The sequence below is a fragment of the Crinia signifera genome, chromosome 19 (genome assembly GCF_055691185.1).
Source record: "Crinia signifera chromosome 19, ASM5569118v1, whole genome shotgun sequence".
In the NCBI taxonomy this organism is placed as follows: domain Eukaryota; kingdom Metazoa; phylum Chordata; class Amphibia; order Anura; family Myobatrachidae; genus Crinia; species Crinia signifera.
In genome coordinates this window covers 27,518,310-27,539,543 of record NC_139226.1, presented here as the reverse complement: position 1 = coordinate 27,539,543, position 21,234 = coordinate 27,518,310, and the positions used below count along the sequence as shown (strand labels likewise).

Genomic DNA, 21,234 nt, shown 5'->3' with positions numbered 1-21,234 from the left:
TTTCTCACTCGTGTGGCCGCATGTGAGGGTATGTGTAAATATATAATATTTGATATTTTTTCTGGTGTGAAGAGTTCCCAACACATGATACGGACCCTGACGTAGGTCCGTCAGTCTGGGCTGCGGAACTCACACTATCCCCATATGAGAAATAAAACCACAGTGTCTGATTTCACAGCTGTTAAGAAGCAGGCCTCAAGCCTGTACCACCGGCATCACTATGGCAACCGCTGGCAGATCTTAATAAGAGACGCCAAATGAATTAAACTTTACACTGTGTCTCCTGAAACCCACGAAGCGAGCCATCACAGGCAGCAATAAAAGAGCTGCAACAGGAGCATTAGCATTTATAATTTGTACAGGCTTTAATGTGGGGATCATCAAAAAACAACTGTGAGGTGCGCACGTCTCATATTAACCCCTTCCCGACATTTGACGTACATTTACGTCATGGTCGGGAAGTACTTCCCGACACATGGCGTAAATGTACGTCATGGCATTTAACTGTCACCGCGTCTATAGACGCAGTGACAGTTTCAACATGTCTGCTGTCCCTGACAGCAGACATGTCCGTGCATGCCCAGGGGGGGCTGCGATGCCGCCCCCCCGTCGGCGATCGCTGTGATTGGCTGTTCAGTGTGAACAGCCAATTACAGCGTTTTCCTGTGTCACCGGCGAATAACGTTCGCCGGTGACACGGGATCAGAGGTGATTGGTGCTGTAAAGTACAGCACCAATCACCGAGGGGTGTAAGGGTGACACTGGTGTCACCCCACCGCACCCCGCCCGCCCCCAAAGGCCGTGATTGGTTCGTCGGACCGACGGACCAATCACAGCCAAGGAGGGGGATTTAAACTAACGGTGACTGCACTGCAGACGCTATTCCGGTCTGGAATAGCGTGCAGTGCGGTCACCGTACCTCCCTGCCGCCATACTGACCAGAACCTTGCTCCATAGCTTGCTCCATACTTACCTGATCGCTGCTTCATCACTGCTTCCTGGATCCTGTTACTACTTGTGCCTTCCTGTGAAATTGTGCTGCTGCAGTGTACTAGCTAGATAGAGAGAGAGATAGATAGAGAGATAGAGAGAGATAGAGAGAGATAGAGAGAGATAGAGAGAGATAGAGAGAGATAGAGAGAGATAGAGAGAGAGATAGTGTCAGAGAGTGCTGATCGCTGCTTCATCACTGCTTCCTGGATCCTGTTGCTACTTGTGCCTTCCTGTGAAATTGTGCTGCTGCAGTGTACTAGCTAGATAGAGAGATAGATAGAGAGATAGAGAGAGATAGAGAGAGATAGAGAGAGATAGAGAGAGAGATAGTGTCAGAGAGTGCTATATTTTGTGCTGCTGCAGTGTGATATAGTTATAGATAGAGAGAGAGAGATAGAGAGAGAGAGATAGATAGAGAGGCCTAGTGACAGAGTGCTATATTTTGTGCTGCTGCAGTGTGATAGTTATAGAGAGATAGAGAGAGATAGAGAGAGAGAGATAGAGAGAGATAGTGACAGATTGTGCTATATATTTTTGATATAACTGACTGCTGCCCCCTCCTTTTGTGCTGATCAGTATAAATTAACTGATCAGCAACTTTTTGGGGGCGCAGTTTTTTTTTTATATATAGATATACCTGTCAGTGCTGCTGCTGCAGTGTCATAGAGTGATAGATAGTGAGAGATAGAGAGATAGAGAGAGATAGTGACAGAGAGTGATAGAGAGTGCTAAATTTTTTGTCTGCTGCCCCCGCCTTTTGTGCTGATCACTGAGGTGATCAGCAACTTTTTTGGGGGTACAGAGGTTTTTTTTTTTTTATATATACCTGTCAGTTGCACCAAAGGTTGTGCACCTGCTGCACCTCACTGGTAATCAGTGTCGCATCACTGATCACCTTTTTTTTTTTTGTGTGTGTGCTGTGGGGTCTTTTTTTAATTTTTTTTTTACACACACTGTGATTTTGTGGGTGTCCTGTGGCCGCTGTGCGCTGATCAGTGACGTACATCACTGATCATCTTTTTCGGTACAGGGTTGATCTATATTTTTTTTTTTTTGATCAAATTCCTGTTGCCTTTGAGCGCTGTTCAGTGACAGACGTTACTGACCAACATCTGTGCTCAATTTTTGGCGCAGGACCTTTTTTTTTTTTTTAACCCCTTAAATTTTTTATTTTTAACCCCTTCATTTTTTTTTTTTTTATTGGTATAAAGTATTTTTTTTTTCTGCACCACATACACACTACACACTACATACCCCCCGGATTGAAATAAAGTTTGTACCCCCCCCCCCTACACTATACACGTGTTGAAACATTTCACTACCAGTAACACAAAAATAAAAATGGCATCCCAAATGTCCTCCCAAATGTCCTCCCAAATGTCCTCCCAGTCATCCAGGAGAATGTATTCAGCGGAGGAGGCATATGCCCTGCTTGCTTCTGACTCTGACACAGCCAGTGATGCAAGCGGGGAATTTGAAGGATTCGCCTTAAGCTCCTCTTCCTCCTCTGGTGATGAGGGACCCCCTCAAAGACGCCCCCGTAGAGCAGCTGAGACCCCCCCCCCAATAATTGATCTCGTATGGACCCCACCACCAGACAATTTTGAGCCCCAGGTTCCTGAGTTTTTGGCCATGCCAGGAATCCAATTTGATTCCACAGGTCTCAGAGAAATTGACTTTTTCAAATTATTTTTCTCTGATGATTTTATAAATTTAATGGTGGACCAAACTAATTTATATGCCCAGCAGTTTATTGCTCAAAACCCCACGTCATCATTTGCTAGGTGGACCCCTGTAGATGCAGTAGAGATGATGACGTTTTGGGGTCTGGTGTTTCATATGGGCATAGTAAAAAAGCCAGAAATTAGGCAATATTGGAGTACAGATGTTCTGTACAGTACTCCATTTTACCGTATGGCCATGCCCCGGACTCGATTTGAGACAATTCTTAAATTTATACATTACACCGATAATGCACAGTGCCCACCCAGAGATGATCCCACCTTTGACCGGCTATTCAAAGTCAGGCCGGTCATTGATCATTTCAGTGCCAAATTTGAAGAGGTGTACATCCCTGAAAAATTTATTTGTATCGACGAGTCCCTTATACATTTTAAAGGAAGGGTTAAATTCCGCCAGTACCTTCCCAGTAAGAGGGCAAGGTATGGCATAAAAATGTACAAACTGTGTGAAAGCACCTCAGGGTACACCCACAGGTTTAGGGTTTATGAAGGGAAGGATTCAAGAATTGAACCGCCAGAATGCCCCCCCTCCCTCGTAGGTGTTAGTGGGAAAATTGTCTGGGATTTAGTGCACCCCTTCCTGGATAAAGGTTATCACCTCTATGTGGATAACTTTTACACCAGCATCCCCCTGTTTAAGGCCCTTGGTTCAAGAGGTACAGCAGCTTGCGGTACTGTGCGCAAGAACCAAAGAGGCCTCCCAAAAACGCACATTGCCCAAGTAATGAGAAGGGGTGAAAGCAGGGGAATATGCACCGAAAATATGTTGTTGGTCAAATATAAGGACAAGAGGGATGTCCTTATACTGACAACAATTCACGGAGACAGTACCACCTCCGTCCCTGTACGAGGTACCAGTACCCACACCTCAAAACCTAATTGTATCCTGGATTACAATAGGTACATGGGCGGAGTGGATCTTTCAGATCAGGTACTGAAGCCGTACAGTGCCCTGCGGAAAACAAAAATCTGGTACAAGAAGGTGGCCGTGTATATCATCCAGATGGCACTGTATAACGCTTACGTGCTATTCCGTTCTACCGGCCAGAGGGGGACATTTATGCACTTTCAAGAGGAAGTCATAAAGGGCCTAATATTTGGGAACCAGCAGGCAGAGGGCCCCAGTACTTCTAGTACTGGCCCCCGTATTGTACCAGGGCAGCATTTTCCTGATGAAATCCCCTCCACTGGAAAAAAGGGCAGGACACAAAAAAGGTGCAAAGTTTGCTATAAAAAGGGAATAAGAAAGCAAACTATTTTCCAGTGTGACACTTGCCCCGACAAACCCGGCCTATGTATAAAGGAGTGTTTTAAAATATACCACACATCTATGGAATATTAGGTTCATAATTTCACCGTGCTTCGGGGGTCTTGCTAATGCCACATAGCACCCACCATTCATTCCACCAGAATCTGTGCTGCAAAATCCAAAAATCACTCCTTCCCTTCTGAGTCCTGCCATGCACCCAACTGGTATTTTTTGGTCACATGTGAGGCATTGCCGTACTCGGGAGAAATTGGGGCACATATTTTGGGGTGCTTTGTCTCCTTCATTCCTTGTGAAAATGAAAAATTTTGAGCCAGAACTGCATTTTTGTGTAAAAAAATGTAATTTTTCATGTTCACTGCCCACTTGTATCAAAATTGGTGAAACCCCTGGGGGTTTGAAATGTACACTATACCCCTAGATGAATTCCCTGAGGGGTGTAGTTTGCAAAATGGGGTCACTTGTGGGGGGGTTCCACTGTATTGGTGCTTTGGGGGTCTTGCTAATGCGACATAGCACCCACCATCATTCCACCAGAATTTGTGCTGCAAAATCCAAATATCACTCCTTCCCTTCTGAGTCCTGCCACTTTTTGGTCACACATGAGGCATTGCCGTACTCGGGAGAAATTGGGGCACATATTTTGGGGTGCTTTTTCTCCTTCATACCTTCTGAAAATGAAAAATTTTGAGCCAGAACTGCATTTTTGTGTAAAAAAATGTAATTTTTCATTTTCACTGCCCACTTGTATCAAAATTGGTGAAACCCCTGGGGGTTTTAAATGTACACTATACCCCTAGATGAATTCCCTGAGGGGTGTAGTTTGCAAAATGGGGTGACTTGTGGGGGGGTTCCACTGTATTGGTGCAACATAGCACCCACCATTCATTCCACCAGAATATGTGCTGCAAAATCCAAAAATCACTCCTTCCCTTCTGAGTCCTGCCATGCACCCAACTGGTATTTTTTGGTCACATGTGAGGCATTGCCGTACTCGGGAGAAATTGGGGCACAGATTTTGGGGTGCTTTTTCTCCTTCATACCTTCTGAAAATGAAAAATTTTGAGCCAGAACTGCATTTTTGTGTAAAAAATGTAATTTTTCTTTTTCACTGCCCACTTGTATCAAAATTGGTGAAACCCCTGGGGGTTTGAAATGTACACTATACCCCTAGATGAATTCCCTGAGGGGTGTAGTTTGCAAAATGGGGTCACTTGTGGGGGGGTTCCACTGTATTGGTGCTTGGGGGGTCTTGCTAATGCGACATAGCACCCACCAAAATTCCACCAGAATCTGAGCTGCAAAATCCAAAAATCACTCCTTCCCTTTTGAGTCCTGCCATGCACCTAACTGGTATTTTTTGGTCACATGTGAGGCATTGCCGTACTCGGGAGAAATTGGGGCACAGATTTTGGGGTGCTTTTTCTCCTTCATACCTTCTGAAAATGAAAAATTTTGAGCCAGAACTGCATTTTTGTGTAAAAAATGTAATTTTTCTTTTTCACTGCCCACTTGTATCAAAATTGGTGAAACCCCTGGGGGTTTGAAATCTACACTATACCCCTAGATGAATTCCCTGAGGGGTGTAGTTTGCAAAATGGGGTCACTTGTGGGGGGGTTCCACTGTATTGGTGCTTGGGGGGTCTTGCTAATGCGACATAGCACCCACCAAAATTCCACCAGAATCTGAGCTGCAAAATCCAAAAATCACTCCTTCCCTTTTGAGTCCTGCCATGCACCCAACTGGTATTTTTTGGTCACATGTGAGGCATTGCCGTACTCGGGAGAAATTGGGGCACAGATTTTGGGGTGCTTTTTCTCCTTCATACCTTCTGAAAATGAAAAATTTTGAGCCAGAACTGCATTTTTGTGTAAAAAATGTAATTTTTCATGTTCACTGCCCACTTGTATCAAAATTGGTGAAACCCCTGGGGGTTTGAAATGTACACTATACCCCTAGATGAATTCCCTGAGGGGTGTAGTTTGCAAAATGGGGTCACTTGTGGGGGGGTTCCACTGTATTGGTGCTTGGGGGGTCTTGCTAATGCGACATAGCACCCACCAAAATTCCACCAGAATCTGAGCCGCAAAATCCAAAAATCACTCCTTCCGTTCTGAGTCCTGCCATGCACCCAACTGGTATTTTTTGGTCACATGTGAGGCATTGCCGTACTCGGGAGAAATTGGGGCACATATTTTGGGGTGCTTTTTCTCCTTCATACCTTCTGAAAATGAAAAATTTTGAGCCAGAACTGCATTTTTGTGTAAAAAAATGTAATTTTTCATTTTCACTGCCCACTTGTATCAAAATTGGTGAAACCCCTGGGGGTTTGAAATGTACACTATACCCCTAGATGAATTCCCTGAGGGGTGTACTTTGCAAAATGGGGTGACTTGTGGGGGGGTTCCACTGTATTGGTGCAACATAGCACCCACCATTCATTCCACCAGAATCTGTGCTGCAAAATCCAAAAATCACTCCTTCCCTTCTGAGTCCTGCCATGCACCCAACTGGTATTTTTTGGTCACATGTGAGGCATTGCCGTACTCGGGAGAAATTGGGGCACAGATTTTGGGGTGCTTTTTCTCCTTCATACCTTCTGAAAATGAAAAATTTTGAGCCAGAACTGCATTTTTGTGTAAAAAATGTAATTTTTCATGTTCACTGCCCACTTGTATCAAAATTGGTGAAACCCCTGGGGGTTTGAAATCTACACTATACCCCTAGATGAATTCCCTGAGGGGTGTAGTTTGCAAAATGGGGTCACTTGTGGGGGGGTTCCACTGTATTGGTGCTTGGGGGGTCTTGCTAATGCGACATAGCACCCACCAAAATTCCACCAGAATCTGAGCTGCAAAATCCAAAAATCACTCCTTCCCTTTTGAGTCCTGCCATGCACCCAACTGGTATTTTTTGGTCACATGTGAGGCATTGCCGTACTCGGGAGAAATTGGGGCACAGATTTTGGGGTGCTTTTTCTCCTTCATACCTTCTGAAAATGAAAAATTTTGAGCCAGAACTGCATTTTTGTGTAAAAAATGTAATTTTTCATGTTCACTGCCCACTTGTATCAAAATTGGTGAAACCCCTGGGGGTTTGAAATGTACACTATACCCCTAGATGAATTCCCTGAGGGGTGTAGTTTGCAAAATGGGGTCACTTGTGGGGGGGTTCCACTGTATTGGTGCTTGGGGGGTCTTGCTAATGCGACATAGCACCCACCAAAATTCCACCAGAATCTGAGCCGCAAAATCCAAAAATCACTCCTTCCGTTCTGAGTCCTGCCATGCACCCAACTGGTATTTTTTGGTCACATGTGAGGCATTGCCGTACTCGGGAGAAATTGGGGCACATATTTTGGGGTGCTTTTTCTCCTTCATACCTTCTGAAAATGAAAAATTTTGAGCCAGAACTGCATTTTTGTGTAAAAAAATGTAATTTTTCATTTTCACTGCCCACTTGTATCAAAATTGGTGAAACCCCTGGGGGTTTGAAATGTACACTATACCCCTAGATGAATTCCCTGAGGGGTGTACTTTGCAAAATGGGGTGACTTGTGGGGGGGTTCCACTGTATTGGTGCAACATAGCACCCACCATTCATTCCACCAGAATATGTGCTGCAAAATCCAAAAATCACTCCTTCCCTTCTGAGTCCTGCCATGCACCCAACTGGTATTTTTTGGTCACATGTGAGGCATTGCCGTACTCGGGAGAAATTGGGGCACAGATTTTGGGGTGCTTTTTCTCCTTCATACCTTCTGAAAATGAAAAATTTTGAGCCAGAACTGCATTTTTGTGTAAAAAAATGTAATTTTTCATTTTCACTGCCCACTTGTATCAAAATTGGTGAAACCCCTGGGGGTTTGAAATGTACACTATACCCCTAGATGAATTCCCTGAGGGGTGTAGTTTGCAAAATGGGGTCACTTGTGGGGGGGTTCCACTGTATTGGTGCTTGGGGGGTCTTGCTAATGCGACATAGCACCCACCAAAATTCCACCAGAATCTGAGCCGCAAAATCCAAAAATCACTCCTTCCGTTCTGAGTCCTGCCATGCACCCAACTGGTATTTTTTGGTCACATGTGAGGCATTGCCGTACTCGGGAGAAATTGGGGCACATATTTTGGGGTGCTTTTTCTCCTTCATACCTTCTGAAAATGAAAAATTTTGAGCCAGAACTGCATTTTTGTGTAAAAAAATGTAATTTTTCATTTTCACTGCCCACTTGTATCAAAATTGGTGAAACCCCTGGGGGTTTGAAATGTACACTATACCCCTAGATGAATTCCCTGAGGGGTGTACTTTGCAAAATGGGGTGACTTGTGGGGGGGTTCCACTGTATTGGTGCAACATAGCACCCACCATTCATTCCACCAGAATATGTGCTGCAAAATCCAAAAATCACTCCTTCCCTTCTGAGTCCTGCCATGCACCCAACTGGTATTTTTTGGTCACATGTGAGGCATTGCCGTACTCGGGAGAAATTGGGGCACAGATTTTGGGGTGCTTTTTCTCCTTCATACCTTCTGAAAATGAAAAATTTTGAGCCAGAACTGCATTTTTGTGTAAAAAAATGTAATTTTTCATTTTCACTGCCCACTTGTATCAAAATTGGTGAAACCCCTGGGGGTTTGAAATGTACACTATACCCCTAGATGAATTCCCTGAGGGGTGTAGTTTTCAAAATGGGGTGACTTGTGGGGGGGTTCCACTGTATTGGTGCTTGGGGGGTCTTGCTAATGCGACATAGCACCCACCAAAATTCCACCAGAATCTGAGCCGCAAAATCCAAAAATCACTCCTTCCCTTCTGAGTCCTGCCATGCACCCAACTGGTATTTTTTGGTCACATGTGAGGCATTGCCGTACTCGGGAGAAATTGGGGCACATATTTTGGGGTGCTTTTTCTCCTTCATACCTTCTGAAAATGAAAAATTTTGAGCCAGAACTGCATTTTTGTGTAAAAAAATGTAATTTTTCATTTTCACTGCCCACTTGTATCAAAATTGGTGAAACCCCTGGGGGTTTGAAATGTACACTATACCCCTAGATGAATTCCCTGAGGGGTGTACTTTGCAAAATGGGGTGACTTGTGGGGGGGTTCCACTGTATTGGTGCAACATAGCACCCACCATTCATTCCACCAGAATCTGTGCTGCAAAATCCAAAAATCACTCCTTCCCTTCTGAGTCCTGCCATGCACCCAACTGGTATTTTTTGGTCACATGTGAGGCATTGCCGTACTCGGGAGAAATTGGGGCACAGATTTTGGGGTGCTTTTTCTCCTTCATACCTTCTGAAAATGAAAAATTTTGAGCCAGAACTGCATTTTTGTGTAAAAAAATGTAATTTTTCATTTTCACTGCCCACTTGTATCAAAATTGGTGAAACCCCTGGGGGTTTGAAATGTACACTATACCCCTAGATGAATTCCCTGAGGGGTGTAGTTTGCAAAATGGGGTGACTTGTGGGGGGGTTCCACTGTATTGGTGCTTGGGGGGTCTTGCTAATGCGACATAGCACCCACCAAAATTCCACCAGAATCTGAGCTGCAAAATCCAAAAATCACTCCTTCCCTTCTGAGTCCTGCCATGCACCCAACTGGTATTTTTTGGTCACATGTGAGGCATTGCCGTACTCGGGAGAAATTGGGGCACAGATTTTGGGGTGCTTTGTCTCCTTCATACCTTCTGAAAATGACAAATTTGGAGCCAGAACTGCATTTTTGTGTAAAAAAAATAATTTTTCATTTTCACTGCCCAGTTGTACCACAATTGGTGAAACCCCTGGGGGTTTGAAATGTACACTATACCCCTAGATGAATTCCCTGAGGGGTGTAGTTTGCAAAATGGGGTCACTTGTGGGGGGGTTCCTAACTTTTAGCATCTTATGGTGCCTTGAAACCTACATGGTGCCTAAAAAATAATCTCATAAAAAGGAGGCTCCAAAATCAAGTAGGTGCTCCTTCTATTATGAAGCCTGTGGTTTGGTCACCGTGCACACTAGGGCCACATATAGGATATTTATGAAAACAAAAGAATTGGGGGAATCAATTTTTAGTCACATTTCTCTAGTAAAATGTACTGTGTTCCTTATAAAAATGTATTAAAATTGCAAATCTGCAAAAAAAAAGAAATTTTGAAATTTCACCTACACTTTGTTTTAATTCCTGTGAAACACCTAAAGGGTTAACAAACTTCCAAAATGCTGTTTTGAATACTGTGAGGGGTGCAGTTTTTGAAATGGCATCATTTATGGGGGTGTCTCACATACAAGTCCCTCAAAGTTACATCAGAACTGAACTGGTCCCTAAAAAAATCAGTGTTTGAAATTTTCTTGAAAATTTGAGAATTTGCTATTCATATTGTAAGCCTCCTAGTGTCCCAAAAAATTAAAAGGAAGTTGAAATAATGATGTCAACATAAAGTAGACATATGGCCTATGTTAGTTATTCACTATTTTGAGTGGTAAGATTATTTGTCTCACAAGCAGAAAATTTAACATTTTGCAAATCGCTAAATTTTCCATTTTTTCACGATATTTTGGTATTTTTCACAAAAAAACACAGACTGTATCGACCCAAATTTACCACTAATTTGAAGTACAATGTGTCACGAAAAAACTATCTCAAAATCACTGGGATAAGTAAAAGCAAAAAAAAGTTATCCCCACTTAAGTGAGACATGTCAGATTTGAAAAAAAGGGCTCTGTCAGGAACGCAAAAACTGGCTCTGTCAGGAAGGGGTTAATAGTGGTCAGAATTAGAGTCTGCTGTTGCATGTTAGATTTTAATTACATTAAAGCAAATGAAATGTATTGCAATAAGTGGAAATGACAGGCATGTTTATTTCACATATGTTTGGTCTTATTCCAGCTGTGATAGACTCTCATATATGACCCCTTCCAGCAAGTACAACAATGCTCTCCTCCCAAAGTTCCCATTTTACTCCCTCCCTACTGCAGTCACCTGTGATGTTATGTTGGACATGATAGATGGGGCTTCAGAACAGCTTAAATGCCTGCATACCACCCTCTGCCTGCAAACCGCTCCTCTGCTTGCATACCACCCCCTACCTGCTGCATACCACCCCCTACCTGCATCCCACCTCCTGCCTGCATCCCACCACCTGCCTGCATACCACATCCTACCTGAATACCACCATCTGCCTGCATACCACCCCCTACCTCCATAAAACTGTCTGCCTGCATACCACATCCTGCCTGAATACCACCATCTGCCTGCATACCACCCCCTACCTCCATAAAACTGTCTGCCTGCATACCACCCCCTGCCTGCATACCACCCCCTGCCTGAATACCTCTCCCTGACTGAATACCACCCCCTGCCTGCATACCTCCCCCTGACTGAATACCACATCCTGCCTGAATACCACCCCCTGCCTGCATACCACCCCCTACCTCCATAAAACTGTCTGCCTGCATACCACCCCCTGCCTGCATACCACCCCCTGCCTGAATACCACCCCCTGCCTGCATACCTCCCCCTGACTGCATACCACATCCTGCCTGAATACCACCATCTGCCTGCATACCACCCCCTACCTCCATAAAACTGTCTGCCTGCATACCACCCCCTGCCTGCATACCACCCCCTGCCTGAATACCTCTCCCTGACTGAATACCACCCCCTGCCTGCATACCACCCCCTGCCTGCATACCTCCCCCTGACTGAATACCACATCCTGCCTGAATACCACCCCCTGCCTGCATACCACCCCTTATCTGCATACCTCCCTCTGCCTGCAAACCGCTCCCCTGCCTGCACACCACCTCCTGCCTGCATAACGCCATGTGTCTGCATACCATCCTCTGTCTGCATACCACCCTCTGGTTGCAAACTGCCCACCACCCCCCGCCTACATACCACCCTCTGCCTGCGTACCACCTCCTACCTGTATCTCACCTTTTTACTATATTCCACCCCCTGTCTGCACACCACCATCTGCCTGCACACCATCCTCTGCCTGCACACCACCCCCCGCCTACATACCACCCTCTGCCAGCACACCACCCCCTGCCTACGTACCACCTCCTTCCTTTATCTCACCTCTTTACTATATCCCACCCCCTGTCTGCACACCATCCTCTGCCTGCACACCACCTTCTGCCTACGTACCACCTCCTACCTTTATCTCACCTCTTTACTATATCCCACCCCCTGTCTACACACCACCTTCTGCCTACATACCACCCTCTGCCTGCACACCACCCCCTGCCTACGTATTACCCGCTACCTGTATCTCACCTCCTTCCTACATCTCACGCCATGCCTGCATTTGTGATTACTAAAACTGCAATGTAAACGGGTCCTGCGCGTGCACAATTTCCTGATTCTCTGGAAACTGCGGGTTGGATCACTCATACTAATGGAGCATATTATTCATTTACAACGCCATGGTTTCCAGTCAAAATGGCATGACATTCATTCTAAATCTCCCTTCCGACACGGAAAAATTGGACAGGGTGCAACACTCAATTGTTTAGTTCCTTAACAAAAGTTTTATTGGGAGCAGTCAACCTGCCTGGAGGAACCCAGAGGGGTACAGGCTTACTGAAACCCTGTGCAGCCCCACAATCAGGGTTGGATTGGGATGGAAACCAGCCTGGGAAATTTCTGGAAGCAGCCCTCATGGAGGTGGGACCTGTTGAGGGGGTGGAGTCTGTTCCAAGGGATTAGATCCCAGGGTTTCGATCCGATGGGTAAAAGAAAAGTAGGTACTTGTGAGTTATCTGGACGCCCGATTTTTTGATTGTATGCCTTAAGTTAAGGCATACAATCAGATGCGATGCGATGCGATATCGCATCGCATGCGACCATCGGATGCGATGACCCGATTTTTCCATAGGAATCAATGTTAAAATGGACTGAGTCCATTTTAACATGGAATTCAATTGGAAAAAGGGGTCCTTTTCATACCCCTACTATCCAAGTGGGCATGGAGTTGGATATAAACCTGTGGCGAGCGTAGCGAGCCACCGAGCCCGAAGCGTGGCGAGCGAAGCGAGCCCCGCGAGGGGACGGTATTCCTCATGGAGGTGGGACCTGTTGAGGGGGTGGAGTCTGTTCCAAGGGATTAGATCCCAGGGTTTCGATCCGATGGGTAAAAGAAAAGTAGGTACTTGTGAGTTATCTGGACGCCCGATTTTTTGATTGTATGCCTTAAGTTAAGGCATACAATCAGATGCGATGCGATGCGATATCGCATCGCATGCGACCATCGGATGCGATGACCCGATTTTTCCATAGGAATCAATGTTAAAATGGACTGAGTCCATTTTAACATGGAATTCAATTGGAAAAAGGGGTCCTTTTCATACCCCTACTATCCAAGTGGGCATGGAGTTGGATATAAACCTGTGGCGAGCGTAGCGAGCCACCGAGCCCGAAGCGTGGCGAGCGAAGCGAGCCCCGCGAGGGGACGGTATTCCGTGTGGGCATCATTTGTGTGGCATATGTTTAATGAGCATCAATGTGTGGGGCATATGTTTAATGGGCATCATTTGTGGGGCATATGTTTAATGGGCATCATTTGTGGGGCATATGTTTAATGGGCATCATTTGTGGGGCATATGTTTAATGGGCATCATTTGTGGGGCATATGTTTAATGGGCATCATTTGTGGGGCATATGTTTAATGGGCATCATTTGTGGGGCATATGTTTAATGGGCATCATTTGTGGGGCATATGTTTAATGGGCATCATTTGTGGGGCATATGTTTAATGAGCATCATTTGTGGGGCATATGTTTAATGAGCATCATTTGTGGGGCATATGTTTAATGAGCATCAATGTGTGGGGCATATGTATAAAGGAGCTTCACTTTGTGGGTCATAGGCATAATCGTCATCACGGTGTGTGCTGTGTGGCATATGTATAATGGTGCCTCACGGTGTGTGGCATGTGTATAATGGAGCATCACGGTGTGGCATATGTATAATGGAGCATCACGGTGTGTGGCATATGTATAATGGAGCATCACGGTGTGGGGCATTTGTATAACGGAGTATCACGTTGTTGGGCATATGTATAATGGGCATTGTGTGTGTGGCATATGTATAATGGAGCATCACGGTGCGGGGCATATTTATAATGGGTATCACGGACTGCACTATTGGGGTCATGTGTATCTGGCACTGCACTATTGAGGGCATATGTGTACCACACCCCCATTTTTCATGGCCGCACCCCATGTGGCTACAGCTGTTAGAGAGCTGACCATGCCCCCATAGCGGAAAAAATGGGGGATGTAGCCTCGCAGGAGTTCCACGGCACGCGCAGATGTCTCTTCTCCTCCACCTACAGTGTTGGAAGGTATGTTTGTGACATATTGGACATTGCAGTGTGTGCCATATTATGTCTGGGGCATTGCAGTGTGTTTTTTTTTATATTATGCAGATTTTTTAACATTTTTTACTTTAGTAGCTCTTCGGGCGGTTTATTTTGTCGCGAGTAGCTCCCGACCCAAAAAAGGTTGGAGACCACTGGTCTATAGTATAGGCTCTTTCAAACATTTAAATAAGAGTGGTCAGGAAAAGGTTAAACATATAATAAATAAATACATAAACATAATAAAAAAAAGTACTGCACTTTCTAAGCTCACAATCTCCCACTTCATGGTAAGGCTCCTGTCTCTTCTTCCTGCCAGCTACTCTCTGGTCCATTGTGATGTTTGAGGGCTAGCAGGTCCACGGCTATCTCTCACCCTCCAAGTGGCGGCGACGCCGCGGTTCATGGACATTGTATAGTCCGGTAACCCTAATGACAGAAGACCCTCCCCATGTGCTATAAAAAAAATAGTGTCAGCAGATCCTACACTCCTCATGTGATTATATATATTACATATACTGTATACTACAGAGTATCTCCCTGTTACACAATACAGTACATTGCAGCATGCAGAGCATCTCACCTGCTGCTCCCTGTTCTCACACTGCTTTCTGTACTGCAGTAGTCCTCCCCGCTGGGCCCAGCAGCTAGGTCAATGATAGGAGGGGACCTACAGGGCAGGATCTGATCCCCTTCCTGCAGAAATGGATGCATGTGGTCAGCAGCTTGTTCCTGTGACAAGCTGACTGACTCAGTTCCGTCACATCCTCCCCATGCAGGCCTGAGAATGGTCTGTCCTGCTATGAATGTAAGGGATGGGTGATACCAAGTGCAGCTAGCAGGGGAGGGGGGGGGGGTGGGAGCTGAGGTACAGTTCGGAAATGTGATGTACATTTGAAAGAGCAGGTCCGCAGCTATCTCCCAGAGTGTCTCACTCTCTGAGTCATCTCACTCTCAAAGTGGTGGCGGCAGCCAGGGGCGGATTGGCCCACCGGGAAACCCGGACATTTCCCGATGGGCCGGACCATAAAACATTAGAATTGGGCTGGCCAGGCCACTCTCCCTCCCTGGCTGGGCCGAGGACAGAGTGACCGCAGTCTCAGCGGTTAGCGGCCGCGGCTCCATCATTTTGCCCTAATCCAAAATGGTGGTGGTCCGGCTGCTGCAGAAGCCCGGCCGCGCAAAGCTCCTCCCATGGTGCTTTGTGGAGCTCTTGAGTGTCGGCTCATGGCTCCGCCCGGTCTGCAGTGTTACTGCCCGCACCGTCTGTCACACTGTGTGACAGATAGCGGCACTGGCAGCAGCAGCATTGCACCCCCCCTCCTCCGTCCCCTGTGAGTATACATTACAGGCACCGCGCCCAACCCCCGCATTACATCCGCGGGCGGAACTGCCCCCCCCCGCGCATTACATATGCGGGCGGCACCCTGGAATGAGGTCCCGGGCTGGATTGAGGTCCCTCTGGTCAGTGCCTGGTGCTCCTCTTTGCCGTCTGCTGTGCTTTGCAAAGCACAGTGCTCTATTCAGCACTGAGGAGCCATCGGGCACTCAGAAGTAGCAGCCGCTGCAAGAGGTCGCCAGATGATGGTAAATAAAAGTTGACCAGTCAGTGAGGGGGGGGGGGGGGGTTCTGTGCAACCAGAAACCCCCCCTGCTTGTGCCACTGCCAGCCATGAGACTTTGGGTACTAAGCCTTGAGGGGTTTGGATCAAAGGGTCAACAGTCAATATATTGAATCCAAAATTTCAACATGCGCTAGGTCGACATTGACAAAGGTAAACACAAGCAAGAGGTCGACATGGGGAAGTTCAACACATGAAAATTTCAACGTTAGTTTTTTGGGTGTCAATGTCGACACCTGAGCATGTGGATCTTAAAAAAGTGTAGCGCCTACCCTTGCAGGGCTTGCTTCGCTTGCCATGCTTCAGGCCAGGTGCCGCGCTCCACTGCTGCCATACTCGGCGCACTTTCCCAATCAAAAGTCTACGTGGAAGGTAAAGAAGACCAAAGCAATCAAAACAATCATGAAGACTCCACATTGATCTTTTCAGGTGTTGACTTTTTGCCAATGTTTAATGATTACCGATAGACTGCGAATGTGTACGGCTTGTGGTGCGCATGCGCAAGGCCGTCCTGTGATAAAATCCTGCTACTTTTTATATCACTGGCCATGAGCATGCGTGTCAGGGAAAAAGCAGACGTGCCCATTCGTTTTCAGGGAAGATACTGTGTGCGACGTCATCTCTGGTCCCGAACAGCCTGTTTCTATCTCAGCCACGAGTAAGTCCTGGGCTTGCATAGGGCACGATGTCACTCAGGGCGGCTTACATCTGATCGCAGGACTCTGCAAATAAGCAGCCCAGTGAGCAGGCCTGAATAACCCCCATTGGGGTTATTCAGGCCCCCCATTGGCACCTATTTACTAAACATGTTCATAACGCTATTTTCTTATTGCCTATTCTCACCTTTACAAGATATTACCTCAGAAATCCCACAGAAGGAAATCAGATCCTGAAAGCTGCATTGCTTGTGGGAAAATAAGAATTATCTTGTACATTTGGTCGATGTTAATAAATATGGACATCAACTGAGAGGATAAAATCCAGGGACAAATCCTTAAGATCTGTGACTAATCCCTGGTAATTAGGGGCACTTGGCAATGATGCTTCCAGCTGCTGTATGAATGCTGGGCGAGCCTGTTCCCAATTACTGCCAGCATGGACCAGAAAGCAGCTTTTTATACAGGAATTAAATAACCAATGCATGTTTTCCTGTTTTCCTTCCAGCCTCACGCATCCCTTACTGTATTATAGAACCTTTGGTTTGTATAGTGATAATTATCAGTCATAAAGGTCATGCACAGAGACAGTGGTAGGAAAGCAGGATTAGCATTGATGCTGCCCTTGTTAACGCCTGACCAGGGATAATTAGTTTCCACTTGTTCTGGGGTTTATCAGCCCACCAGGAGTTACATTGTTGGTCGCTTTGATCCCTGTTTTCGGCCGGAGGAACATTTCAGCATCCTATGTTGCCCGTTGGGCAGGACTCTGCCCCCCCCCCCCCCTCCCCTCCCCGCCTCCCCCCCCCCTAGCCATCTCCCTGAAGTGGAGATGGGTAGGGTTCTGCCACCAAGCCGCCGAGGGACTGGGACACGCGCTCATGTGAGACGTTCAAGTGTGCCAGGCTAATGGAGTCCCTCTCCGCCTGCGGGGACATTCTGGCCGCTGGAGCTGACTGAGAGGGGCTCCATCTGTATCTGCGCCTATCTGTGTTTTTAACCAGTAGAATTAAACCAGGAGATGCGTTACACTTATGTCACTTCTGCGATGCCCCGCCCCATTTTGCCGTTATGGGTGCATGGCCAGAGCTCTGTGAGACAGAAATCACTCAGAAAATGGGCCATGTTCCCGGAGACCTGTGCAAGGGCAGAGGACTGGAACAATGCCAGATTCTAACCCCCCCTAAGGCAATGGAGAGGACTAAAGCGGCACCTGCATACACAGCGGCACCTGTTTGGTTCACAGCGGGATCCAAGTGTGAAAAAACTTGTGCAAGCCTGACTGATTCCAGCTACTGTGTGTCACAGAGGGAGGACATTTTTGGACAGAAAAGCAAATGTCTTTAAAAAAAGCAATGAAACAATATTGCCAATTGTCATTTTCTGGGAATCTGCCTGCTGCTGAGAAATCATCCAAATTCTTCTAGTCATTCCCTAGGTCACTGGCTCCGCCGGTTCTGCAGTTGCTGCGTTTATTCCATTTTAGTTCCAACACATTTTTTTTATTATTTGGTAGAGTTGTGTATTTTTTTTTTTCTGTATACATCGTTACAACTTTATTTAAACGTTCAGCAATGTGTCAAAGAGTCTCGGTTACTAGAACACTAGGTTTAGGTGAGGAATTGTCTAGTTACAGTAACTTTACTCAATGGGGATGCGATGGCATTTGAGGAGTCAGGTAAATATACTAATGGGAGTTCTATTGAAAATGGGAAGTTGCCCATAGCAACCAATCAGATTCTATCTATTATCTTCTAGATAATAAATAAATAATAAGAATCTGATTGGTTGCTGTGGGCAACATCCCAGCTACTATCGAACTCCCATCTTAGTAAATTGACCTCATTGTGTTAACCTAGGTGCCTGCTCCTACTGATTACAGAACATCATCCTGTATTTAAAGGGAAATGACGCACTCCATCCAGCGGGGGTCCGGCAGTTGGATCGCCAGCCCTGCCAGCCGCAAGAAGGGGGCGCGTCTCGTGCGCGCGTGTCCCCTTACATCTGAGCTCCCTGCCGGTCCAAGCCGCCTCGCCGCCGGTCCCCGCAACTCGCCCCCACCTCCCCGCTCCACCCCCCAACCCTGCACATCTCCCCGCCACCCAGAAACTGGGACACGCCTGTGTGTGGGACACTCGCACGTTCCAGTCAGATGGAGTGCCATCTCGCCAGCAGGGGGATTCTGGAGAGCCCCAGCGCTGGATGAGAGGCGCTCCACCTGTAGGTCAGTATGGCTAAGTTCGACAGGTTCAGAAGCTTGACACAAGCATTAGGTCGACAGTCAATAGGTCAATATGAGTTTTTCAGGTTTTTTCAGTCATCTTGTGCCGGCAGGCGGTATTTCATATCCTACCATCCCCTACAGGAGAATATAACAGTGTGCCGAGCGCAGCGAGACATGTGAGGGGACGCGGCGCACTGATGCGGTGTTCATGATGACTGTCGAAATTCAGGACCAAAAACCGTGAAAAACTCTTGAAGCCCTTTTCACTGTCGACCTTCCCATTACCGACCTAATGCTTTTCACGGTTGACCTTTCCGACCCCTCACTAGAGAAGAAATACTTCACATGCTTTAGGTTTTAAGCAGACGGAGGCCGGTTCTCATATCTCTTTCCGGAGTGCACGTTTTAAAGAGGCTTTTTCTTCTGTACGATACCCAGGGGAGTCATGGAACGGACTCAGTAAATATAGTAAAGAGTGAATGAAACAGTTCTGCGCTTACTTTCCTCCTGTTTGGCAATCACAATGAATTGTTCTCTGGTTCCTGTTTTGCTGCGCGATAAATCAGTTTACTGCAGAAAAAAAAAAGCTCCCGGCGCCCTTTTTATCTGTCTTCTATTTATAAGGAAAGACCTGCGAAAGTGACCTGCCTGCTACTCCCACCGGGCAAAAGGCAGGCCGTTCCTGTATGCCCACGGAAGGAGGCATCGGATCCGTGCCACTTCCATTAGCCCCGGCCTAGAGTGCCACAACAACGGGAACCCTGGGGAACCCAAGCGCTACACAATCACACAGCAACACCATCTGGTTTCCCATATACTACTTCAAAGAGAAATATATCGCAGCATCTCAGAGGATTTTATACTTGCTTAAACAGAAATAGAACTGTGCCAAATGTTGAGTATAAAGGCCCTTATTCTGGTTCACGCGCAAAGGCAAATTCCTTCTCAAATGCATAAAACCATGTACACTGCAGGGGGGGGGGGGGCTGATGTAACATGTGCAGAGAGAGTTAGATTTGGGTGTTATTTTGTTTCTGTGCAGGGAAAATACTGACTGCTTTATATTTACTCTGCATTATAGATTTCACTTTAAACTAAAACCCCACCCAAATCTAATTCTCTCTGCACATGTCACATCTGCCCCACCTGCAGTGCCTTATTTTAGTTCATTCTTTCTGACAAAATCCTTCTTAGATGTACAAAACCATGTGCACTGCAGGTGGGGCAGATGTTACTTGTGCAGAGAGAATTAGATTTTGGGGGGGGGGGGGTTACTTCAAAGTGAGATCTATATTGCAGTGTAAAAATAAAACAGCCAGTATTTACCCTGCACATAAACAAAATAACACCCAAATCTAATTCTCTCTGCACATTTTACATCTGACCCCTGCAGTGCATATGGTTTTGTCCATCTAAGAAGGATTTAGTCAGAAAGAGTGAACTAGAATAAGGCCCTTGGTTTTGTCCATTTGAAAAGAAATTTGCCTTTGCGAAATTAACCAGAATAAGGGCCAAAAAGTCTCTTTATATTCATTATAGCATGGCTTGGTGTACAGTTAACGCAAGATACACGAATATTGCAGAATTTTTTTAATTCTTTTTTACAAATATTGGATATAAAAGCATTACCCCTGTCCCACACCGTACCACCAAAAAACACCCATTTTTTTTTCTATTGCCAAGCACTCTGCTAGTTTGAAATATGGATTAAAGTCACATTTGGCTCTTTAGGGACATTATCAGGCACTTACTTGTATCCGTTGTCTCGTACTGACTGTCTTTCTGCAGCTGGAAGATCTCCACTTCCACACGACCGCTGGACGCTCCTTGCGTGTGGCTGTTGATATGCTCACGGGCAAGTGCCAACGCCAACCTCTCTCCCCGACCACAAACCGTTTGATCGTCGAGAATTGCAGCTACGGAAAAAGAAACAAATCATCACTGTTAGATATATGTAAAACAGAGATTACAGCCAAAAACATGAGGAGCAGGAGACAATAAACAGCTGAGCGTGCCATACACCTATGAGACTTTGCCCGATTCCAGCCCAGATTCCAACGCATCAGGCGGAGAAATTGTGTGAAAACTGTCAAATCGCATGTATCTTACATCCTATGCGCCCTCCATCAAAGCCCCTAGATCGCAATTTCTGCGCGTAGGATCAGCCACACATGCGCTAAACGTCCGTGTAAATAAAGCCATTGCTGGCCCTTTACAAGCCCCGCCCCCACTTCCGCTACTGGGAGGGGCAGAGCTAAAATGACTCAATTGTACTATTTTAGCCCCACCCCCTCCCAGCGTACTGCAATTGCTGGTGATTTACTCTGCACCCTTCACCAGGATGCTAGAAAGATGCAGGAGATACGCATGCACATCTT

At 46.2% G+C, this 21,234-nt stretch overlaps 1 protein-coding gene across 3 annotated transcripts in view; it reads right to left on the bottom strand.

The window, feature by feature from the left end:
- The window catches only part of GRIK5 (glutamate ionotropic receptor kainate type subunit 5), a 257,460-nt gene that overhangs the window by 91,769 nt on the left and 144,457 nt on the right, over positions 1–21,234 (bottom strand). For all 3 annotated transcript variants that reach the window (XM_083162218.1, XM_083162220.1, XM_083162219.1), the window contains exon 3: positions 20,608–20,772. In XM_083162218.1, coding sequence (XP_083018344.1) covers positions 20,608–20,772 — 165 coding nt within the window. The remainder of the gene's footprint in view (positions 1–20,607; positions 20,773–21,234) is intronic.